General features: G+C 38.2%; 7 protein-coding genes across 10 annotated transcripts in view; 4 read left to right on the top strand and 3 right to left on the bottom strand.

Moving 5' to 3' along the window:
* Nucleotides 1-2,580, top strand: part of LOC108098730 (serine-rich adhesin for platelets) — a 39,168-nt gene extending 36,588 nt beyond the window's left edge. Inside the window, 3 exon segments of the mRNA XM_017201854.2 lie at nt 87-301; nt 303-331; nt 1,909-2,580. Of these exon segments, the coding sequence (XP_017057343.2) occupies nt 87-301; nt 303-331; nt 1,909-2,095 (431 nt within the window). The 3' untranslated portion in view covers nt 2,096-2,580.
* A 354-nt stretch (nt 2,581-2,934) lies between these two features.
* Nucleotides 2,935-5,720, top strand: LOC108098751 (CD63 antigen). 2 transcript variants are annotated; one of them, XM_017201885.2, is made up of 4 exons: nt 2,935-3,045; nt 3,989-4,079; nt 4,588-5,190; nt 5,508-5,720. In XM_017201885.2, exons 2-4 carry the CDS (start codon nt 4,011-4,013, stop codon nt 5,580-5,582), a joined length of 747 nt encoding a protein of 248 aa, XP_017057374.1. In that variant the 5' UTR covers nt 2,935-3,045; nt 3,989-4,010; the 3' UTR covers nt 5,583-5,720. The 2 variants fall into 2 exon arrangements, with proteins under 2 accessions (XP_017057374.1, XP_017057375.1); XM_017201886.2 differs by lacking the exon at nt 2,935-3,045 and adding an exon at nt 3,817-3,917.
* A 1,189-nt stretch (nt 5,721-6,909) lies between these two features.
* LOC108098750 (tetraspanin-6) lies at nt 6,910-10,017 on the top strand. The gene is made up of 5 exons (XM_017201884.2): nt 6,910-7,016; nt 7,108-7,219; nt 8,360-8,548; nt 8,842-9,012; nt 9,383-10,017. The coding sequence occupies exons 2-5, from the start codon at nt 7,139-7,141 to the stop codon at nt 9,866-9,868; spliced, it is 927 nt and encodes a 308-aa protein (XP_017057373.1). The 5' UTR covers nt 6,910-7,016; nt 7,108-7,138; the 3' UTR covers nt 9,869-10,017.
* Nucleotides 10,018-10,202: 185 nt separating this feature from the next.
* On the bottom strand, nt 10,203-12,435 carry LOC108098747 (argininosuccinate lyase). The gene is made up of 3 exons (XM_017201882.2): nt 11,567-12,435; nt 10,701-11,101; nt 10,203-10,520 (listed from the first exon to the last, which is right to left on the bottom strand). The coding sequence occupies exons 1-3, from the start codon at nt 12,291-12,293 to the stop codon at nt 10,239-10,241; spliced, it is 1,410 nt and encodes a 469-aa protein (XP_017057371.1). The 5' UTR covers nt 12,294-12,435; the 3' UTR covers nt 10,203-10,238.
* Nucleotides 12,436-12,494: 59 nt separating this feature from the next.
* LOC108098748 (dTTP/UTP pyrophosphatase) lies at nt 12,495-13,922 on the bottom strand. Its single transcript, XM_017201883.2, has 4 exons — nt 13,737-13,922; nt 13,432-13,676; nt 13,134-13,280; nt 12,495-13,075 (listed from the first exon to the last, which is right to left on the bottom strand). Exons 1-4 carry the CDS (start codon nt 13,824-13,826, stop codon nt 12,928-12,930), a joined length of 630 nt encoding a protein of 209 aa, XP_017057372.1. The 5' UTR covers nt 13,827-13,922; the 3' UTR covers nt 12,495-12,927.
* A 208-nt stretch (nt 13,923-14,130) lies between these two features.
* Nucleotides 14,131-22,799, bottom strand: LOC108098744 (glycoprotein-N-acetylgalactosamine 3-beta-galactosyltransferase 1). Of its 2 annotated transcripts, none has more exons than XM_017201878.2 (4): nt 22,610-22,799; nt 16,568-16,757; nt 15,184-16,073; nt 14,131-14,842 (listed from the first exon to the last, which is right to left on the bottom strand). In XM_017201878.2, the coding sequence occupies exons 2-4, from the start codon at nt 16,608-16,610 to the stop codon at nt 14,612-14,614; spliced, it is 1,164 nt and encodes a 387-aa protein (XP_017057367.1). In that variant the 5' UTR covers nt 16,611-16,757; nt 22,610-22,799; the 3' UTR covers nt 14,131-14,611. The 2 variants fall into 2 exon arrangements, with proteins under 2 accessions (XP_017057367.1, XP_017057368.1); XM_017201879.2 differs by lacking the exon at nt 22,610-22,799 and adding an exon at nt 17,693-17,815.
* LOC122320712 lies at nt 17,907-20,362 on the top strand. 2 transcript variants are annotated; one of them, XR_006245778.1, is made up of 3 exons: nt 17,907-18,708; nt 18,767-20,041; nt 20,097-20,362. XR_006245778.1 is itself a non-coding variant. In XM_043208895.1 (2 exons), exons 1-2 carry the CDS (start codon nt 18,666-18,668, stop codon nt 18,940-18,942), a joined length of 219 nt encoding a protein of 72 aa, XP_043064830.1. In that variant the 5' UTR covers nt 17,907-18,665; the 3' UTR covers nt 18,943-20,362. The 2 variants fall into 2 exon arrangements, 1 of the variants encoding a protein (XP_043064830.1); XM_043208895.1 differs by having other exon boundaries at nt 18,767-20,362.
* Nucleotides 22,800-24,697: the final 1,898 nt, after the last annotated feature.

Below are 24,697 nucleotides of genomic sequence, written 5' to 3'. Positions count from 1 at the left end.
CTAAAAAAATTCGGTGAAAGCCTAAAAATAAAATAACAATTCTCCATTTTAAACCAATCTGAAGATTTCAATACTCCCCACTGCAGGTCACTCCAGTCGCTCTAGGCACAGTGAGCACCCGTCGTCGGGAACGCGGGAGAGCAGTCGGCCAAGTAAGACGAGATCGAGTCGCAGTAGCCACGACTCCTCGACGGCACAGCACAAAAAGTCGAGCACGACGACCACGAGCACCACAGCCAGTTCGAAGGCATCGAAAAGCACAGCGCATAAGCCATCCGCATCATCATCGAGCACCACAACAAACCGCACAACCCACTCACAACGAACTGACGTACGTATACGTAACGAATTTAGCCAATACACAAACCACCGACGATCCGCAAGGAGAACCGATAGAAAGAATCGAAGAACCGGCAAAGGAGGCGGATTACGCGAGTATCGAAGAGGTTGAGGAGGCGAAAATTCCTCAACCTCCGCCGCGCAGCAAACGAAAGAGATCTTTAATCCCCGTGCCAGTGAATCAGCCCGCCAGCTACGAGTATCGCACCAAGTTGCAGATGATACCGCCCAGCTACTCGAATCAGTCCACCCTAAAATGTCGCAGTTTGGCCCACAAGAAACCCTCCCTGAAGGCCACCCAATCGACCAGCTCGAGCTTTGCTTTCCTGCCCTATTTACCCGCCAAGCGGAACTCGAGTGTTAGCCATGTCTATGACAATTACCTGCTTTATGCCACCAGCGAAGATCCTAAAAAAGCGGACAAGCTGCGTCCCTACCAAAACGATCTGATCAATGAGCATGCGCAGCTCTTTGGCGCTCCTGCTGCAGGGGCGGTGGCCAGAGAGGGGCGTGGCCGACTGGGTGGCTGGCCGAAAAGGCTGAAGATGCGCCAAGTGCGAAGCAGTGTGTCCACCCACCAGCCCTTCGGCATCTGCACATGTTCATAGTCAGCGATGGACAGACAGAAAAAAATATATTTAAAAACAAAACACAAGAAACCAAAAATCAGAATAAATATATAGAGTACATGTTTTTTGGCTGCAAGGATCTCGTCACAAAATCACACACCCAAATAATCCCAAATGCACGAATACGTTTGATTCCACTGCCGACCAACAGCGAAATGCATTTTCCTAACCCCAAAAAGCAAATTGAAAACCACCCAACCACCAACCACTGTGTTCCCTACTAATACTAAACCCCAAAATTAATACCCAAGTGTGAGAGATTTTCGTTTGTTAATTCTTGATTATTATTTATTTCGGAGCGCACACAATCAAAAACTCGGCCAAAGCACACAAGCACAAAAGAAAAGGGCCTGTCTGGGTTCTGTTTTTACTTTTCACAGCGTAAGCGATTTTCCAAATTTCGTTTTCTTTCCTAACCCCCAGTATTGCATGTTGGGTTTTTTAGAGGGAAGTACGAGAAGTGGTGTGGCAATGGATTAAACTACTTTTATTTAATTTCTCTACTATCAAATGTTGACTTTTATTCAAATAATATACAAACTTCACTAATACTCTTGTATTTAAAATAACCCATTTAAGAAAATGTTCTTGCATGTCTGACTACTATTAAAAAACTTACCCCACGCAAATTTCTAACCTCATGCACACTCTGCTCTATCAGTAGAATCAACTCTAAAACTGACTATGAACATGTTGCTGGAAACCAGAACAAAAAAAACCAACAGAATCATCAATGAAATTGGAATTAAACAAAAACCGAATTACAACATCAAACAGCCTTGCTCTATTCTATTTTTCCTTAGCAACTGGAACTGCGTAGTTGAAGTAGTGATTTGGAAATACTATCCTAAGAACAAAATACAGTAGAACAACCATTAGAAATTTATTAACTTCGTACTAGGCTAACGTGGCTAATTTGGTATGTTTTCTGTTTCCGCAGACACGGTAAAAGCACACTGAATGGACACCACCATCATCATCAGCACCAGCACAGCAGCGGTGGCAAACATCAAGGATCTGGACATGGCAATCGGGAGCAGCAGCCACATCATGTCCACGGATTGACCACCTCGTCGATTACGGCCAGCCGACATCAGCGAGATCGCCACGGCAAGGATAGGAAATAAATACGGGAACTCCGGCGAGGAAGCAACGAACTACTAAAAATAAAAAAACATCTAATTTAAATGATATATATATATTTACATTTGTAATGCGCACTAACCCCTGAACGACCAACCCAATTCGATGAGACTTTGTTTTGGTAATTTGCGAAATTTTCTGGCTTGTGAAAAAATTTCAAACAAATTACTTCAGGTTGACGGGACCAAAACTAACCGATTGACTAATATTCGATACTGCTAAATGTGACTTTGAAAACGTTCAAGTTCCCAGTTCCTGACCGCATTTCCACACATTTTTCATACACACACACAAACAAGCTTTGGCATTGCACTCGAAATTCAAGTATTAAAATTATGCCAGCAATTCCCCAAAATGAAACTAAACACTAAACATATAAAATAACAAATGATACTCATATATATTCTTCGATAGCATTTAGTATACGACAAGCAAAAGTGAATGAAAATAAATAAAATACATATTTCAATTATAATTTTTGGTAATAAAACGACTTTTATTTCTTTGAAATGGGAAAAAATTGCTCATACGACTAGTGGACAATCTTAGCTAAATTAGCAATGGTTTTCGTTTCGCTGGACTTGTCATTAAAAGTAAGTAACCATTAATCATTAAAAGTAAGTAATTTGCACAAATAACTTGCTGTGAACCTGGTGTTATTATAATATAGAAAATATCGTTCATGAAGCTCGTAAAACAATATTCTCTTTTCGCAGACTTGTGCTAACTCTGCGAAAAGCTTTTTCGCAGCTTTTCAGCCAAGTATTTCATTATATATTTCACCTTTTATCACTAAACTCACACCGTGATAGGTAGTAAAGCTTATGGCTGCCCGCCACAATAATCCTCTGTGAGCGTTCCGGCAAATTGAAGCGGCTCTCAGTTGTTGTCCAACTGCCGTCACGTCAAACTAAATTTGTCCACCTTCTGTGCTGTGAGTAGAATGGAAAATGTGATAAAGTAAAAGTCAAGTACCACTGCATTATGTTTCAACGGGGCCACCGATAAGGAAAATGCTTATATAAATACAGCAATCAGCTGTAACATTTGAGGGATTCCAGACAATTATGTATTCGAGCGTGTGAGGTGGATTTCGAGATTGCAACACCTGGTTTGACACATAAATGAGTCATCGATCAGATAGATAGTGAAACCGTTAGCCTTTGGCCTCTGTCTGATAAATGATAATAATCTTCGATATCTAACCAATAAACCCAAAACAAATTAATACGTGTCTCCCATCAAGGGTAATTAAGATAACACCCGCGTTTAAGATTGCTTAGATTTCTTTTGGAATGACTCAGAATCATTTTTGGCAAAAGGATCGAATAATTAGTTTTTACAAAAGTATTTGCAATTTTACAATAACAAACACTTTCTACCAAAATGCTATATCTAAAATATATTAGAAATTGTTTGAGTTGAATTTGTAAATCTGTGGATACTAATTATTAATTAAAAACTAAAATATCAATATTTAGTTTGTTTTGTTTTCGCAATAAACTGAACTACAAACTTTTTCTATCTAGTTCTACCGTTGTTATCAGTCTTGAAAATGTTCGTTTATCTTGTCTGAAATGGCGGTCTAGGTACCAAAAAAATTCAGCAGGTAGTTGACCACATTTGGCTTAAACAAAAGCAAAGTGCCATATCATTTACTGATAAGTAAATATATATATATATATAGACTTCTGTTGATTAGAAGTGAAACCTCCCTTGGTGTCTTAGTTTGTACTGCTGCACACTTTATTTAACTTTCAGAATCGATTCGCGACGGTTGTTTTCCATTTTTTGTCCCTCCAAGAAGTTAGTCTACCTTTCCTTGTTCTTAATACCTAAATATTTTATAAGGTGGACTAATACCATTGATTTTACAGAGGCTAACCGCAAATAGACACGATGTCGATTCTAACGGGCAGCGCTAATGCGGTGAAATATACGCTCTTTGGATTTAACTTGATCTTCTTGGTAAGTAAATGTGGAAGAATTTTGTTTAGATGAGTCACCAGTCACAGTTTGCTGATAAAATGGGTTTCAGATTAGATAGACCAAGCGGTTGATGGTCATTGGTCAGTGGGGGAATCACCTTTTCGATCAATTTCACCAAAATAAATAGAAAAAATTGTTTATCGCAATATATCAGGTAGATAAAATAATATTTTATTTTTATTGACAAATTAAACTTTATCATTATAAATTTTGTTAAAAACGTAATAGACTAAAATAAACTTGTCGGGCTCATAAATGTCCTAAGAATTTTTAAAACCAATATCTTATCTGCATTGCAAACAACTGTCACCATGGAACACAAAATTAATTTGTTTATTTAAATGGATGAGTAATAAGAACGATTCCAAGAACTATTAAATTACATTAACTAAAGCACTGTGAAGATAAAATAAATAAAATAATAATAATTGATGGCTTGTTTAGGTTATTATGTATTTAATATCAATCATTTATATCCAACATCCAGATCACTGGAATTATTCTGATTGCCGTTGGAGCCGGCGTTGGTGCCGTTTACACGGGATATGAGCTCTTCCTGGCTGGAAAGTTCTTCTCGATCCCCACTTTTCTGATCGTGATCGGATCGTTCATCATCGTGATCTCGTTCTTCGGCTGCTGGGGAGCCCTGAAGGAGAACTACTGTCTGGTGCTCAGCTTCTCGATCATGCTGACCATCATCTTCATCCTGGAGTTGGCCGCCGGCATCAGTGGCTATGTCCTGCGCAACGACGCCTCCAACTTGATCAGCACATCCTTGACCAACTCGCTGAAGGAGTACAACAGCCTCAACCAGAACGCGACCACTCAACTCTGGGACGATGTCCAGCGGGAGTTCGACTGCTGTGGTGTGAAGAACTACCAAGACTGGCTGGTTACCTTCCCCAACGGTTCCCTGCCCATCTCCTGCTGCACCATCCCAGTGGGAGCTGCGGGCACCTTCGAATGCTCGAACAACACGGCCAGCCTTCCTAATCGCCACAAGGACGGCTGCCTCGACGGCTTCTCCAACTACATTGCCGCCCATGCGGTCAGTCTGGGGGCGGCGGGCGTGGTCATTGCCATTCTGCAGGTGAGTTTCAACAAATGCCAAGGCATTGAAATTTTTTTTATTTGAATTCCTAATCGACTAATGCGACTTTAAATTATCTTTATTCGAACTAGTTTTTACTGGTATTTTTATAATGTCCCGTAGGTGTAAAAAAAAAATTTTCTATTTCGTAGAATTTAGTCCTTATGCGCATTAAATCTTCTTTAACCTTTAATCGTTAAATATTTTCATAACCTTTAAATGTAATAAAAAAAAAAAAATTTTAATTTTAAATATTTTATATATATTATTATTGTATTTTATATATATAATTTTATTGTATTTTCTTTTCATTTCAGTTCTTTGGCGTCATATTTGCTTGCTACATTGCGCGTGAGATCAAAATCCGAAACGGCATTACTGGCTTCATTTAAGCCAAGCCTACATAGATTCTAGCCAAGAGCCGCAGTTTAACATTAAGTCATTGATAAATTCAATAGATGTTTCTAGTGCTATATTAACTTTTCTTTCTGCTGATACAAATAAACATATACCTATACTTCTAAACAACATTGTGTCTTTGTTTCTTTTAGATCTTATGCTTATCTGGCCTTTTCGTTGATATTGGTCTGAATTCAAAAATGCAATCTTATCGTCCAAATGTGAAATTGCCGTCAATAAAATATGAATTGCATTGTTTTGTAACTCTAAATCATTTATTACCATTTATTACAAAGTACCTTTATTACACAACAGAAGTAAATGCAATTCAAGGTAACCGTAAAAAGGGTTTGGACTGTTGTTTAAAAAAAACTTGATATTACCTATTACAATTAATTTTTAATATAAACTAAAAGACGTTCATTTTTATTCTGTTATTAATTTATCAAACTGTTTTCATTACCAAAAAAAAATAAAAATAGTGCTTTATTAAACCATTTTTTCAATCATTCGAAAACTTATTTTAAAGATTTATAAAAAGCTTCAAATATAAGAGTCGCTCACTTAACCATATTCTTATAACCCAGTCAAAACAAATAGAATTATTATTTTCCACCCACGTCAGACAAACAGATAATATACTTATAAGCAGGCACACACCTGTGTTTACCTCTGAATAATTTAAGCTTTTAGGAAGTGCAGTGCGATTAAAAAATCGATAAACCATTAAAGTTGACTCACTTAAAACTGAATTTAAATCGATAATATACTCGATTGAGGCGAACGGCATTGACATGTGAACTTGACCAGCAAAACTATATATAAAACTAGCGGGAGCGAAGTCATATAAGTAGGTACATGGTAATTCAGTAAATTGTAGTTGGATAAATACTGTCAAAAGGTCATTGGATGTCCCAAATCGAATCGCTCCAATATTCGATTACTTAGTTCCCGTTATATTGCGAAAACTCGACTAATGAAAACAAGGCAATCATTATCTTATCTGTTATTTGTCTAACTGGAAGAACAATAACTGCCTGATAAGCGTCGCTGGAAAAAATGCACTGAAAATAAGGTTTGGCAATATCCAAAGAACGGAGGGAAATAATATATTTATTCAAAATTTCTTGGAAACAAATTCTAAAATATCTTTTAAACAATAATTAAAAGAAAAACGCATTTCTAGTTAAATCGTTTGTTCTGTAAAACCACATTAAAATACAACAAAAACAGTTAGGGCTATTACGCTTTTAAGAAATATGTTTGGTAATTTATTCCCAGTGTAACTGCGAGTGGGAGTGAGAGGGCGGCAAGGCCGGACGGCACCTGGCAGAGCGTGGGAGAGGGAGAGAACGACCCGCAACAGAGCTCGTCGATTGCGTTTACCGTTTTGCCACTCAGTTCACGTGTGACTAGCAAAAGTTAAAGTACGTTCACTGTCGAGTCGGTGGAGCGACATACTATATAATATATTATACATCGGTATCGGACTGTTATTAACACTTTTACAAATTGCAGCTGACATACGAGAGAGAATTCGCACAGCATAATGGCGAATCGGGAATTACAACTAAATTCGGGCATGAAGTGCGCCAAATACATGCTCATCATCGTGAGCTTTATGTTTGCGGTGAGTCGATCCTTGGGTTTAAGCCTCCATTATTGCAGTTTGTGAATCACATTCCGCCATCTTGATATTTTTCCATTTTTCTGCGCGTTCTTTTCTTTTATCATATAGAGCACTTTTCCTTATCAACCTTTAAGTTAATTGTGTGGGTGGGAGTAGTTTTTTTGTGATTCATTTTGCGCCTACGTAAGTCGCCGATAGAAAAACAAATGAGAGCAAGTAGGAAAATTGGAGTAAGAGAGAAACAGGTCAAGAACAAGCTGACTTTTTCTCTTGCCGATGTTTTTTGTTCTATTTGGAAAGTAAATATCAGCAAGATCAAACATTTTTGATGGAGTTTTATCACAGTTATTGACAATGCGGGGACTAAAAAGAGTAATTTGTATTTATAACAGTCAAATTTATGATTTGAATAATCTATTTATTTAATTCTTACAAAAAACTGTTCAAATTGATAATCTAAAGAAAATTATTTAATAAGAATAAAGGTACTTTCTGAATCTATTGTAACTCAAAACCAATATTTCACCATTCTTACAATAACTCAATTGCCCTAAAACTGTATAACAATTACTCATTTTGATAAGATAACCACAGCAAAATACATTCAACTGAGATTGTTAAACAATATACGAATGCATATGTATTTCCGGGACCTGTATATAAATGGTTTTGTTAACTTGCACACATGTAATTTTAACGTTGTTGATCAACATTTTTCAAATATTTACAAACTTGTTTTTGAGCAAACATTTGCACATTGGAGAACAATTGAGGTGAACATGCTTATGAAAAATAACAAACCAAATTGAAAGCGGAACTTTGTTCTATATTTTTTTTTATTACAAAATAAAGTTTAAATAATATTATTTAATAATTCATAATATATAAGTAGAGTTTAAGCCTTATAGCAGAACTTAAAAAATCATTGCTGTTTCGCAATGTTAGGTCATCCGGAATGGATTGTTAGCTGATCGATAAAAAATAGGTGAAATACTCAGTTGCAGGCACCACCCACCTCCCCTTTGTCATAAAACCCCTTCGTTTCATGTGCTCACAAAGTCACACTGAAAATCTCGCTCTAAATGAGATTTGACATGCGAATCGTTACGATTTCTTACTGTGATTTCCCTCCCTCCCCAGCTGACCGCCATCCTCCTGATAATGGTGGGAACCACCATCCAGGCGATCTTCGGCGACTTCAGCGTCTTCATCGATGGACACTTCTCGTCGCCCCCGGCGCTCCTCATCGCCATCGGATTCATTCTGATCGCAGTGGCCATGCTGGGAGCCTATGGAGCCGTCAAGGAGAGTGTGATGCTCATTAACCTGGTAAGTAAAAGATTATATTCAAATTAAATGTTATATATAATAGGAGAATAGAATTTTTAGCTGAAAATCTCATTCTACTAAACTTTGATTCCCCAATAGTGTTAGGAGTAATTTATATCGGTTGCCACACAATTTCTTAATTAACACGAAATTATTGTTGTAGGAAAAAACATGCGTTTCAAATCAATCTAATTCTTGGTAACACTTCTTGATTTTTAACTTTTGTTTGCAACTTAGTTTTTGTTAATATTTTCTTGGTAATATCACTCTATAATCTTTATCCTTTCTTGCAGTACGGAGTGTGCCTGTTTTTGGTCTTCATCCTGGAGGTCTCTGCTGCCATCGCCGCCTTCGTGATGCAATCGCAGGTCAGGGGAATGTTGATGCGCACGATGCACGAGGCCCTCGCCCAATACGACCACGATCCCTATGTTAAAGCTGGTGTCGACCTCATGCAATCCGGGGTAAGTTTAAAAATCATAAATTGGAATTAAATAAAATGTATAAATCATAATTTAAAATCTGAATGTTATGAAAGTCAGCCGTGTACAAATTTTCAAAATAAATCAATTCACTGCCCGTATATAAAATGACTAATAACATATAATTAAATAATATTGATTAACAATTTAACTTTTCACAACCTTGTTATTTGCTTTGAAATTTCTGTTTCTTAAAAAATTTTAAATTTATATTTGGTTCAAGTTTGGTAATGTCTTTCATAACATTATAAATCCAAAGGCACAAACAATAATAAAAAGTATAAAAACTTTAGAGTTAACTCAACGATTCTAAATTATTTTTACCATGATTTTTTCATTTGCTCACCTTCAGCTCGAGTGCTGCGGAGTGACGGAGCCGGAGGACTGGAAGGACAACTACGCCCCCAACAAGAACCTGACCCTCGGATCCGACGACGTGGTGGTGCCGAACTCCTGCTGCGGCAGCACGGTTCCCGATCTGAACGACGACTTGATGGGCACCTGTGTGGAGACCTTCGACTACGGCTGCTTCCGCAAGATGAACTTCATCGTGTCGCAGAGCGCCATGCTGATAGCCACCGGAGCCACCACGGTGGCCTTCGTCCAGCTGCTGGGCGTCCTCTGCGCCTTCATGTTGGCCAAGACCCTCCGCAGGAACAAGTCGATCCGCGAGGCCCGTCGCTGGCAGCTGCAGCAGAGCCTTGGCGTTCTCATCTCCGGCGGAAAGATGGCTCCGCCCCAGAACTCCGCGGTCACCGGCTACCAGCAGCTGGACAACGGCGAGCAGGGCTCCCACGAACCCTACACCTACACGCCCCAGAGCCCCAGTGTTAACTAGGCTTCTAGCCACAGGCGTCCTCTGAAGCCATATATTTATACCGTATAGCACACCCAAAGAGATCCGTTTGTAAATGTAACTTTTTATCTTGTTAACGAAAAACTTAGTAAAACGAAATAAACGCAGTGGTTCTAGGACTACTTGCTGAAGTTATTGGTGTTCTAAATGGAAAGTCACTTCGTTTAGGAAAATTGAATGAATAGAAGGTATCTTTAAATCTATAAAGGGATAACAAGTTTTAATTGGAAAATAAGCTACTATATGCTGAATTAAGTCCAAAAGCGAGAATCGTCCACCTTGAAACATTAAATAATTCCGACAAAAAGTATAAGTATTAAATGCAAAAGGAACTTTTTATTTGTTAACCAAGTTAGGACTGTTTGCGCAAATCTTTTGCGAACTTCTTCAGCAGTCGAAGCTGTTCCACGACGCTGCTACTGGCAGTTCCACCGATCGCATTGTACTGCTGCACATTATTGGAGTAATCCGCCACGGCGACAATATCCGATCCGAAAACAGGGCTAAACTTTTGCAGATTACCCAGTGGCAAGTCGGTTATTTCAACGTCAAGTTTCTCGGCCTCCGCAACAACACGGCCAATTATGTGGTGGGCCTGTCGGAAGGGAATCCCCTTTTTTACCAGATAGTAGGCCTGAAACCAAAGCGAAAGTATAAGTTAATATATTAATTGATATATTCTAATTCCCAGTTTCATTATCGTTTAAAGTTTGTGAACATCAATAAATATTTTCAAACATTTTTTGACCACATATTTAGAGAAAAGTTAACCTTATTTCTATTTAAATGAATAAATGAGAAACAAACAACTTACCCAGTCAGTGGCCAACATTTCGGTGCTCAGAGCCGCCTCCATGGAGTCCTGCTTTACCTGCATTGTCTGCAGGACACCATCGGCCACTTCCAGCACCTGAGAGAGTTTGTCGAAGGACTGGAAGCAGTACTCCTTGTCAAACTGCAGATCCTTGTTGTAGGTGGATGGAGTGCCCTTGATGGTCATCATGATGCCCGTCAGATTGGCGGTGATCACTCCGGCCATTCCGCGAATTAGCTCCAAGCTGTCCGGGTTCCGTTTCTGGGGCATCAGACTGCTGCCACTGGAGAAGCCATCGGCCAGCCGAATGAAGTTGAACTCCTTGGTGCTGTAGATGATCAGGTCCTCGGCCAATCGAGAAAGATGCAGGCTCACCATAGAGCAGCAGTAGATGAAGTCAACTAAAAGAACAAACTAAGCCTTTAAGATTGGACTTCTAAAACCTAAAAATATTAAAACAATCTTCCTATGCAAGAACAATTTTATAAAAACTTAGAGCTTAACTAGAACTAGAATACATAGATAAGGTTTGAAATATTCCGAAAAATATTAAGAGCCACAAAACTTTCCACTAGAATGGGTTCTACAGTTTAAAAAACAGCAATTAAAACTAATTGTATTGATAGTAATCTTTCCTTGGAACCAACTAAAAATAAAAGATTTATACAGAAAGGTTCTGTGGGAAATAAGCCTCGTAAAAGCGTAATATTCGACCACATTTCTATTATTAAGCAGGTGGCCAAGCCCTTCTTATCAGCCTCTCCCGAAATAATCGAATGTAGAGCAGAGCGTTGATAAGAAATCAATGGAAACCGAATTGCAGTATGAACGACTTTGAAATGACTTCACTGAGAACGCAGACTCACCCACAAAATCGCGATCTCCCACGGCGTGCATGCTGTTTGGGGTGACGCCCGAGAATCCCAATCTCTCGGCGAGCCACAACCGATCGATGCCGAGGGGATTCCCCGCCAAGGCGCCACTGCCCAAGGGCAGGACATTCGCCCGATCCCGGAGCTCCACCAACCGCTGAGCATCCTCCTTCAGGGCGAAGGCGTGGGACAGAAGCCAGTGGGAGAACTGGACGGTCTGTGCCCTCTGCAGATGAGTGTATCCCGGCATCAGGACACCTAGATGCTGTTCCGCCTGCCGGGTGGCAGACTCGATAACACGACTCAAGCGACCCAAGGTCTCGCGGATGGCTTTCCTCAGCCAGAGCTTCATGTCGGTGGCCACCTGGTCATTTCTGCTCCTTCCCGTATGAAGTCGCTGACCAAGTTCACCGGTTAGCTCCACCAGCAGGCGTTCGTTAACCGTGTGCACATCCTCATCGCCGGGCAGAAGCTTCACGGTTCCCTCGATCCATTCGAATCGCACCAGCTCCAGATTCTTCACCAGCTTGTCCGTCTCGGCGGCGTTCAGGTGACCGGCTCTTTGGAGCGCCTCCGCGTACGCCTTGCTGGCATCCAGATCATCCGCATATAGACGGGAATCGGTTGGCAAACTATTGTTCAGCGATTGGAGAGCTTCGTGAGGAGTCTCGCTGAAGCGACCGCCCCACAGTTTATATGTGTTCTTGGGGATCTGGGACATGATGGCTCCGCTCAACGTAACACTTGGATGAGTACTGCGGATCGCAGCTCACGAATACAGTACTCTAGTTTATTGTATAACCGTGTTATCTTTCAAAATAATATGTTGCTCGGTTTTTTATATGAGCTGTATATGATTGGGGCTAGTCAAAAGTGATGTTCTCTCTCGAGCAACAGTGGTTTAATCGATTAAAACGCCTACTGTTTTTAATAAACTGTATTTTTCTGGTTTTTAGGTTTTAACAGGTACTTATCAAAACCAAAATTATAAGTGCTTAAAGAATTTAATGCATTACAATGCAAGTCACAACAATTCAACATAATCAGTAGATTAATAAAAGTAAAATTCACTTTGGAACCTAAGTAGTTTTGGGTTAAGTTCTCATCTTATAGACCACGGTGCCTCGTTCTCTCGTTAACAATTTAATTTCTGCTCGCAGTTACTTGATTTTTATTTTTAATTGACTTGGGCTAAAAAAAAAAAAAAAAAAAAAACAAACAAGCCCTCAGCGTCGGAGAGATATAGCCGCTTATCAACCAAGATTAAAATCACCAGAGCGTTGTAGCCTCTGACGCTTGTTGCCGCATTAACTCCAGATAGTTTGGTCTTGATGGGCGCAACGTTGACACCTAGTTTACGAGGAGAGATCCTCCAGAAAAAGTTTATTTAATTCACAGCAAAGGCGGTGCAGCGGTAGTCCCATCACACTGTAAAAATCCCCATCGATTCGATGGATCAGAGCGCCACCAGGTCCTTGAACGCCATAAGCTCCAGCTTTATCTCTGCATTAATATCAAAATAATTGATTAACTTATTAACATATTAATATATAAAGCTTACAGGGGATCGCCTGAGTCCACATAACTTTGAATTTGCTCTGGCAGCAGTTCACCAAAATACACGTCTGCCGTATCCGTAAATTTGCGAATTCCGTTGGCGTGTTTCAGGATAACGCCGCTAAAAACGCGGTTTGAGGTTCCAGACAAGCTAAAAATAAAAATATATACATACTTATTAAGGGAATCTTATATTAAATGGTTTCTGGTTGGGCTTTAGAGACCAGTTTAAACGTCGAAAACGAGGCTTGCATTTTTCAAAACCGGCAAGAGGTCTGCCCAATAAAGTATAATATTATTACTTGGTCAACACGCGAACTGCATCGGCAGCATCCTTGGGTTTTCCATAGATCTCCTTTCCCAAGGTGACCATAGTGTCCGCAGCGATGACAATAAGGTTCTTTGAGTCCCCAGAGGAACTCAATCTCGAGAACACTTCTTCCGCTTTTCCCAGAGCAGTGGCCTCAATGTAGTCTGAGAACTCCTTGAAGTCTTCGAGGTTTAGGTTCTCCTCAAATGTTGAGGGACACAATTCTGCATTGAGACCCTAAAACATAAATTCAAATATTGGTTGCTGTTCAAAAATATTGTTCTGCTCCCAACTTACCAACATTTTTACCAGTTCCTGCCTTCTCGGAGAGCCGCTTGCCAAAACAATTCGGTAGTTACCTAATAAATGCTTAATTGGCGCCAACATAATTACTTATTTGGTTCCTATAAAGTTATTTTGTTTAACGTTATGATTATTTACAAAACAAAACTGCCGAACATGTGTTAAGTTTTTTATGGTATTTAAAACAAAAACCTGTCGGGATTGTGAGTATTTCATGTTACTTTTTCGTTGGTCACTCTACATGCCCAAGAAAAATGGCCTTTAACTTTTTCACTTACCTTTCAACATTGGTTGGAAACTCGGATTCTTATGATAAAAGCATATCGAATATTCAATTTTGGCGGTTGAATAACGAATTTTTAAATCAAATTATTGAAAAGCTATGAAACATTTTTCCATAATACATTTGCATTTTATTAAATACATGCTTTTACGCATTTAAAAGATTAATAACTATAATACGTAATAATCTCAATCACAAAAGAGATTTAATATATAGGCTACATACATACACATATATAGGATTTACTTAGGCAAATGGCTAACTCAGTGACGGAAAACCAGAGTAGTGATGGATTTATAGTAGTACAACCTAGGCTTAATTACGAACTAAATTAACAACTCTAAATTATATCTACGTTTGGTATTTGTACAAAAGGAACGAGTTCTGCGACAGAACCCAAACGAAACCTTTCGGGAAATGGGGAAATCAAACTAATTCAAAGGACCGACGACATAAGAGAGTTATGGAAACGGTAATGGCAATGCTAGTATAGCTTATCGTAAATCATTATGTGAGAATACACAATTATCTATAAATATATACAAAAGCTATTTATATACATTAGGAGTACGACCAACTGTTTCTATTATTGCTCCTTGTCGGTGGATCTCTTTGAGACTCCATCACTAGAACTTTCCGTTGGCGGATCCTTGGGTTCCGGCATCAGTTCGCCCACAGCCAATTTATTTGGCAGCGCTTCCGGCGTGCTGATAATGCCGTATGGCCTCAGATGGTAGATCAGATAGTCCAGCACGTACATTTGATTCGGGGAGACGTAATGGAAGGATATGGCATTGTCCGAGCAGCAGTCAAGCCCCTGAAATAAAAGATATATATTAGTTTTCTGATTATAATTATGATTTGGAAATGCAAATGCTCATGAAGTTAAAATTTAAAATTAAAATTAATTAACAATTATATTCTCTAACTTCTTTTATGGCATTTATATGTATTTTTGAATATAAATGAATTGTTAATAAAAGCTTAAACAAATTCATTCAGGCAAATAGCACAAATTTATAGAAATAATTAAAAAAACATTAAGAAATAAATAATATGCACTTTTTTTTTGGGAGATTTCTGATTACGTATAATCAAAATCTGAGTTAATCAATTAAAATAGAATATAGTTTTCCAATTATTGAAGTGTAGACTCACCTCGTCGGTCTTGTAGAATATGTACTGCCAGTACCAGAACTTCTTGTCCGTGTGCGCCGGAATAAGATGATGTTCCGGAACGAAGGGAAAGAAGCGACCGCGTCCGTTGGAGTCCCGGGAGTCGCCAGCCAGGACCTTAACGTTCTGCAGGCACTTGCCAATCTCGACGTCCTCGGCGCCCGTGTTCTCCGCCTTGCAGAGCTTCGGATCGGGAATGGCCTCGACCACGAAGCGACGCACTGCCTCCCGGCTGAGGACGTAGCCGGCACCGCCGGACATGTAGCCCTGCTTCACGTACGGCTTGAACTTGCAGCCGAAGTAGACCGGCGTTTCCGGACTGTACGGATAGAGCATGTAGCGCATGTTCTCCACTATCGTGTAGGTGTCGTCGTCGGCCTTGAGGAACCAGTCGGCGTCGTTGATGTGGTGCTCGTAGATATACTTGTAGGCCTCCTTCGTCTTGCCCCACAGGTTGTTGCGACCCTCGCCCACCGGCAGCGCCACTGCGTCCAGTTCGTCGTCCTTCGCCGAGCTCATGAAGATCAGCTTGTTGCACCTCTTGCCCCAGGTACGCTTCACGTGGCGCGCCTTCTTCTGGTGGTTGCTCGGATTGGTCATGATCCAGCACAGGATCCGCACCTCGCCGTACAGCTTCTCGGCGATCGTGGAGTTCTCGTGGACGTGCTCGTGGCCACCGACATCCTGCTCCGGGCCAGACATCTCCATCATGTCGTGGCTGTGATGGGCATCGTTGACGTCCCCGTGCCGATGGCCATCGTATGGCATGAACTCGCTCCTTTCGGGCGTCGAGTAAACAAAGAGCTCCGCCAGGCAGAAGCCCACGATCAGACCCACAATCAGGGAGACAAACGATCGCTTATTCGAGCGTCCTGTGGATTATACCAATAAATAATTAGTAAAGTGTATAAATTGTAGGAATAGGTATCTAAAAGGCTCACTCGTTTAGGCTGAAAAAACACACAATTTAATTTTTTCATCTTCTTATTTAATATATTATTGTAGTATAAAGCAATCATATAATTATTGTGATTTAGTTCTAACAATTTAAAAAAGAGTAGTATTTCTAAGTAGATACTACAGAATAATGATATGTTATGGCAGTACATATAGAGAATTATATACCTTTCAAAGCTGTATTACATTTCTCGACCTTAAACTGATATATTATGACTTAACTATTTACAGCAAAAGAGCTTCAAAAGATCTACCAACATCCATGATAAGATAAGATATATTTTGGATGCCCCAATTGATATATGTATTAATAGCACTGCCGCTCATGTTTTCGCTAACATAGACACCATTTATGTTATTTACTTATAACCGTAGTCTTGATAAGATATATAAATACAGCGAAACTCACCTTCGTTGAGCAGGGACCTTCCCAGCAAACTGTTGGCAGTCATTTGGCTTTAATTTGTGTTAAACTGGTGCGAGGATGGAAGGAACTTTGTGGCTGAGAGTCGGCAAAGAGCCGCGTTTGTGGGGACTGGCAGCTTCTTTGGTTGCGTTTCTTCAGCTGGGGAATCCACCTCGGTGTCGCCTTACATTTTCTGCAAAGAACAATGGACAGTTTTCAGTTTTAGCCACGTGTTAACTCGGAGTAAGTCAGCGCTGGGCTTTCCGGCTGGCATCTGCACTCGGTCATTAGTGTCAACTATCTGAGCATTGAGTTGCTTCTGCTCGGATTGGCTCGCCTCCGCTCTTTTTGGTCGAACTGTGTTAATCTTATGCAAAACGTGACAATTGGCTCGCTTCTGAGTTCTGAGTTGCATTCTGCAGCTACCGCGCTGCTGATAAATATTTATTTCAGAAAGCATTTTAAGTTTTTATTTTTATTTGCTCTTCTTCGATTTTTCATTTTTTGCACGTGTCTGCGAGTGTTCCTCGGCGAACGAGTGCTTCCCTCCGGAGATAGCCAGCAAAACGTTGGCTTTTTGGCATACGCAAACATGGCCGAGAGTCTTGCTGTTTTCTAGTTTGTGTCGTAAAAGTAGCAGACAACATAAAGTATTTGCAATCCCGAGAATCAGCGTGTTTTGTTGCGAACTCAAAATAGGAAAGCAATTACACTTCTGACACTGTAATAAAGATAATTTTAACCGTCATGGTTCGCTTTGGTTCATACTTTTGTCTGAGATTAACGAGTGCTAAACCAATATACTAGATTAGTGGAGGTCGTTGAACTGAGCACTTACTTAGAAATAGATGCATAATTAATGTTAATTAATAAACTATGTTTATTCAATAATGATGTAATTAACGTACTGTGGGTGTTTATAAAGCACTTAAAATTTATAAAGCTTATAGTTTTACTCAATGAAAGACTCCACTTGATGACTTATGCTAATTTATTTTACTACTACTGATCTTTGTCTGCCCAACGTCACATTTGTTAGAACAATTAAATCTTTGATATGAGCGTGAAAATCTCTTTGTTTTGCTTAGCCGCAGTCATTGTTTAGCAAATCTTTTGTTTAGCACTTACTTAATAATTTGTTTGCACAAATAAAACAATATTATTGGCAGGGGGATGCAAAGCAGCTGCGACAACCGATTGCGGTTTGAACAAATCAAACTTGACTGCAGCGATGAACCCGAACGCGTCGACACTTCGTCAATAAATGCAGTCAGACAACCAAAAAGCAGAGGTTTTTTAAGCAATTTGCAGTTGCATTTTCCGACTGTTCTCGGTTCTGGGTTCTCGGTTCTGGGTTCTCGGTTCTCGGCATTTGTTCTCTTTTGTTTTCCCCGGTAGTTCCAACTTATTTACTGATAAAAGAAAACACTAAAAGCAGCCTTGAAAATGCATGTACGCATACAATATAGACATTTTGGTAATTGATTTTCCATGAATCAGTTGGGTTTGTCCAGTAGGTTGGTCGTTTCCTATCTTTCATCCACTACTTAATGTTATCAGAAAGCAATAATTACTTCTTATCACTACTAGCGTCAAAGCTTCGATAGCGTTTGCTGTTTAATAACATTTGTGGGTCAAGTTTCCTTAGAATGATATGGATTCGTACCGACCACTAATAATCTATTAAATAAATTGATTTCGAGGAATTGCCCTTATCAATTAAAAATCACTTAAAGTTGCTTATGCTACTAAAAAACCACCTTTTTTTGGGCTTTTAAAAGTGTTTTTCTTCCATTGGGTATTATGTGTCAATATAAATTAAAAAGCATTTCAATTGTTTAAAGACGACATAATGATAAATTCATGAATGCAGGTAAGCTAAAGAATTGGCAATCAATTTTATTTCCGTGTTTTATTCACTTTAAAGAAATGCCATTGTGGTTTCCCTTTATACCAAGAGCCCACTGTATCTTTGAATATCTTAAACATTGTAGACGTAACTTTTGTTTGATCAACTGGTTGCGTTTTAGATCTCAATATTCCAATTCGACTTTATTCCTCAGTTCCGATTCAGTCATCAAAGTGTGAAGTGTGATAAAAAATGATATCAACCAAAATTCGGCTGCCCTGGTCCTCCAATAATGGTCTGAAAAGTTAATATACCATGTACGCATAATAAATACAACATTCTGTGCATTTCAGTGCCACTAAGTCAATTGATATTGACAGTTCTCCTCTGTCTAATTGTGTTTTTCGGCCTGGCTAAGCTCGTATCAATTCCACTGCGCATCGATGACTTCGATAGCTTCCGACTGAACCCTGCTCAGGATGCCCAATTAGCAGGTCAAGGATTTGGCAAATCCGAGATGAGCCCCTGAACCCAGCAATCATCAATTGCGAACTGCTGTTTGTGGAGGAGAACCCATTTCACATGTGGGTGGGCGGGACAAACCTCAATGTTTGCCCGACTTGCCAAGCGGAATTGCAATTGTAATTGCAAATTAATTAAATTTAGGCACAAACAAGTTGTCGGGCCTCCAGCGCAGTTCCAATTCAATGTACAATTGCAATTAAACGCAATTTAACAGCATATTTGCTTATCATCGTGGCCGACTGGGAAAATAAAACTGCAGTTTTCCATGCATTCTGGCCGCCCGATTTACGTGGCGGGAATACAAACAAGAATTCGCTGTCAAAAGCAAATATTTTATCTAAAAATATTCTAATTTTAGACCCACTGCCAATGTAAACCCATTTTAAAGCAGCGCAGTGCCAATTGAAAAATTAGTAGGTGAACAAAAAAGAAAATGATATAATAACATGTTGTTCGGTAACACGAATGCGAACGTGACTATAATTCATCCTGTCTAGCTTTATATTTTACTGTACTATTTGCTATCTATTTTGATTAGGTTTATTCATACAATTACGCTATCGTGTTGTTATCATTGAAAATTTGGGCTGGTTGGGTAGTCGTATAGAGCTATAGATAATAACACTTTATAACGCCAGCTTATGTCGGAAGGAAATCAAGCGAATTGCCATGAAAAGATTTTAGTAAAAATAAATATTTAATAAAAATAAAATCAAATGTTGCCTATAATTCATCTTGTAAATCTGTATATACACTTCCAATAAGTTTTTAATGACAATTTTTATAACGCAATAGACAATAAAACTTCATGACACTTTATGAAGAAATCAAAATTACTGCTATAAAAAGGTAAAGCAGGTTATTAACAGATTGTAAAATATAATAAAGTTATCTCAAAACATTACAAAAACCATAGTTAAGAAATCTAGGCCGTGACATAGAATGTTTTATCTACCATAGAAAATAACTTAGATATGAATTTATACTATCCTTAGTTTGCTTACTTCCAAAGCAACAATAGAGAAAATGCATATTTTCTTCAACTGTTTGCAAATTGTTTAAAGTTTATGACTGTTTAAGAGCTTTTTAAATTAAGCACCGACGTAAGAATAATAATTAATCACAAACGTATTTAAGCTAACCCATTGATTGTTTTAGATGGAGAACTATTTTGTAGTCAGTAATTGGTAATGGAGCAGATGTTACGTGAAATGCTGTTAAAATTAATTCATTATTATGTCATTCAGTTAATAGAGTATAATTTATTGCTGCCCTACACTCGCATAAGCGTGACTGCCCATTCATCGTACTTTGGAAAAAAGCGGAGCCCAAACCAAAACCAGAAACCAGAAACCAAACCAATTGTTAAATTGTTTTGTTAGAGCCGCTGTTCATCTGCGGTCAATAAAATCAGCCACGCTCTACGATCCCGCGAATGTTTCAATCCAGTCACTGTTTTTATTTTTTTAGAGCCAGTAGACAATGTACTCCGCCACTGAATGAGTTTGTTGGATGGTTCTCATTTTATTTAATTCACTTTCTGCGACTTCCCTTTCGATAAACAATACAGTGACCACTCGTACAATGGTCTCTTGCTGCTTATCAACGTGGAACTCGACGGCCGGGAATTGTTATCAAGTACAACAAAGAAATATGGCTTGGTTGGCATCCGTTTTTAAAAGTCAGTGGCTTTGTTCATTCATTCAGTAGCCACATATTTGTGAAAACATTTTTTTTTTTTTATATCCAGAACTCATGTTGATGACTAATCAATGAACAATTCCTTTAGAATAAAGAAGAATACTGCAAACTAAAAGTCTGATCTATTTTTTGAAATCCATTAATTCATTTGTAATAGTAAAAGAAATAGTACATAATATATATATAATATGTATATGCCTTTAATAAATGAAAAGAACAACATTTCTGCAGGATTTATTAAATAACCAATACCTCTGTTATCTATATTATATATATGTACATATATATAGACGATTATAAACACGCTTCCATATAATAAAGAAAAGTCGGAGTAGGTTACTGGGTTCCTATTGAAATATTTATTGAAAATCTTTGCTGATAGATAATCGATTGCTGATTGATGAAAGTGATTAAGCTCTATTCTTATTCTTACAAAAAATAAGAGAACGATTGAAGAGTATTCTATGGATTAGCCCTTTGGGCATAACAGCCAAAATGCAAATTTTGGTTGTTTATAAAAGAAAACCAACCTTAAACTTCAAAAGTTAACACACGTTTTAGGAACAATATTACAATATTTTCGACATCAAATTGACACATTGTGAACTATAGTTATGCACTTTCGGGAAATAAACATTTAATAATGTATTCCGAATATCACGTCATGGGGTCAAGTGGGTTGAAAATATAACAACTCGTTGATTATAATACATGGGGAGCATTTAGAATTTTATTGCCCAGATCAGTGGGAAAAATTCTTATGAAAAATTTTTCTCTGGAAATGTTAATGAAAAATGTAAATACAAATTAACTAAATTGTTTCGATTTAAAATAATTCAATGTTAATTGACAAGGAAGTTTAGCATGCTAAAGCAAAAGTTATTCAATTATTTATACTTCTCCTTGGCAATAAGCTTGAAATCTTCTATTGTAATAACATATTGTAATATTGTAATATTAACTCTAAGTCAATTTTGAAATTATTTAAAATCAATTCTATAACTTAAAGTTTTATTGTTTCAAATAAGCCATATACGAATACAAACACCCTTCTCGAAGTTCAGAAGTCTGCTGCGTAAACACCCGATTTCGTTATCAGTTGCAGTTGAATGGAAATGGAAAACACGGGGTGCAATCTGCATACGAATTATAACAACAATAACAACAATGAGGAGGCTAATCAGAGAGACGACATGTGCTGACTCTCACTAAATAACGAGGCAGAAAGAGACGCCCACATGGAATTGGAACCACAAACAAATTAAAGTAAATGCATTTTGGCTGCAGGCAAATCACCCCCTAGGTGCCAAAGGGGACCGCGGGATGAGCGGGGGTGGGCTGAACACATGACGGAAATGACAACTGCAAAGAGCACAAAAGAGAGGGAAAGGGCAGCTGTTCGGAGACGGGGAATTGTCATCGCTTTAAAAATAACAACAACCACAGGGATTAAGACACTTCGAATCGGAAAGACACTCTATGGATTATGCTTAGCAACCACTAAAATAGTACTCATTTTAAGGGCAATTTTTTTTATTAACTTCATTGGTTTTGTTGAAGAGGGTCGGTCACTATAACTGATTGAGTGATGACGAATAAATTAAGTTTTAAAATTAATACTTCAATCTATTCACAAATGCCGAAACTTCAATATTTTAAAAACCATTCCCATCACTTTTCGCCTGGGCGCATTAATTCATGATACCCTACAGGGGCTCCCAAAGTGACTGTGGCCGAACTGGAAGAAGGGCACTCGTCCTTTTCAGCTTAGTTGCCATCTTTGTTCATTCTTTTAGCTTTGTTTTTATTCCTGCTCTTCCACCTTCCTTCGGCTTTGTCGTTTTTGCACTTTTTTCGTTTTGACACAAAATTTAATTTTGCTGACCGATTAGGTTCGCGTTTCAGGTAAAATTCACTGGCTTTTCAGTTAAGTTTATTTCGTCTGTTGGCGCGTCCGTCCATTTACTTACGAATTGATTTTTTGCACAATTCCTCACAGGACGCTTCCAAGCGTTTTATTGCTGTTTCCGCGATCGACAATCACGTTTTGCTCGTTCACTTAATTGCTGCGTTAGTCGAGGCACTCGAAATGTTTAATTAAACTTATTTTCCGCCCCCCGTTTTTCCTTTTCACCAGCACAGAAAGCGAAACAAGCGAACGCGTCGACGAAAAAAAAAAAACTGAATTCTAAAACTGGGGAGGCTCCCTCGGAATGGGAAAAGAGCGCCAAAACTGTCTCTCTCGCGCAACTGAATGTTTTGTGAGAGTGTGTTGGTAAGGGGGGAGAAGGGGTGGCACAAAATTGCCGGCATTCGCTCTTAAGAACCGGCTGCAGCTTTTGCCAGAGAGAAAGCCTCGGCCAAGAGAACTCTGATAATGTGTGAGATAAGAAATCAACTTTAACAAGTTTAGATAGTAAGTAAACAATAATTAAGTTTATAAAAACACTAACTATTTAAGAAGTTTTTTGATTTCTTTATCTATAATTGTCTCTGCAATATTTTTCTCTTTGCTACCCTTAGTCTCAAAATCAGCTGTTGATAACCATTGCCTAGGTTCAGGGTTAGTTTTTGGGGGTGAAATTAGCGAGGTGGGCATCTCTTCGCGGCTCTCTGAGATTCGTAAGATCGAAAAATACAGTTTATAAATATTTCAAGTCGGTTATTTTTAATTAATGACTGTGACTAAAATGAGGTTCAAAACACAATGTTCATTTGACAAAATTTGAAAAAAAAAACCGTTACTAAAGTAATCGCAAAAACATGTTTTTCGGCAATGTATTAAATAACAGTTATTATAGTAACCGCAAGTACAGAAAGATAAAGGCAATACAGTTGATATTCCATAACTAAAACTAAAATGGTTTTTTTGTTTAGTTATCATATTTTAAGAATTTTAATTGTGGTATAATAATCTTTTCTTTTCTTTATGATAAATTTTAAGAACAAAATAACTAAAAAATGGTTCAAACTTATCAAAATCAACAAACTATAATTAAAAAAAACATGTTTTATACTACTCCTCAAAAGAATTCCACATTTTTATACAGTTTATATTGTATTCGGTTTTTTACCAACCATTTGAAACATACGAGGCTTATCTTAGCAAGACTATATAGAACGGAACTGTTAACAAGTCTACGCGGTTAACTAATTTGTTCCTATTTTCCTGATCCAGATAACTTACCTAACATTGGGCTCATAAAATGATAAGGCTTACAGTAGTTTGACTGTACTTTCTTATGAGTAAGGATTGACCTTTCGAAGTAAAAATTAATTGTTCTGATTGGACTGTAACAAAACGAGTTATAAGCGCCAAATCATTAAGAAATGTTTTCTGTTTGATTCGTTATCTAAATGAACAACCGGCTTCACTGACGTACCCGTCGCATAATCATTTAATAATTTCTTTTAAACCTGACTAGTTCTAAATAATGATCGCTTGCAAATTGAGATTCTTTTGTTGATGTCGAGTGTCATGATAATAAGTTCTAATTTTTAAACATCGGTATACCCGATACTTCGTCAGTTTTCTAATCAAAGGCAGGCAGCCGCAAATTTTTTAGATTCTTGTTTCAGTTAACAGTTTGCTATCATTCAATTAAGATAAGATATAAACTGTGTATACGTCTACTCCGCCAGTTTTGCTTCAATATCTAAAAAAAAAATACTCTGAAATTTTCCCAAACGCTTTTCAACTTCGTTTAAAAGCAGAAAAATTTTCAGTAGAAATTTCTTTTTTAAAAACAGGAAGTAGACAGGAAAGAGACCTTTGTTTATTAATATTTACTGAACACATTGCATAAAAATAATGAAATTTAAAAAAAGAGATTTAATTTTAAGATGGATCTCAATTTACCCATACACTTTTTACATACATCTTACATGACTTTTACCCTAGTCTACACGGTGTAGATCAGTCGGCGCAGCAACCTTAGTTCTGTAGACGTTAGCTTCTGGCTGTCAACCCGAGTAACGATCTTGCAATTAAAAAATGTTTTCATTTTTATTTTTAGAAACTTACATATTTTATTATTTGTTTTTTATTTCTACATTAA

This window comes from Drosophila ficusphila, unplaced genomic scaffold (genome assembly GCF_018152265.1).
Source record: "Drosophila ficusphila isolate 14025-0441.05 unplaced genomic scaffold, ASM1815226v1 contig_787, whole genome shotgun sequence".
Taxonomy (NCBI): Eukaryota; Metazoa; Arthropoda; class Insecta; order Diptera; family Drosophilidae; genus Drosophila; species Drosophila ficusphila.
The sequence above is the reverse complement of the archived record's forward strand: the minus strand, read 5'-3'. Positions and strand labels throughout refer to the sequence as shown.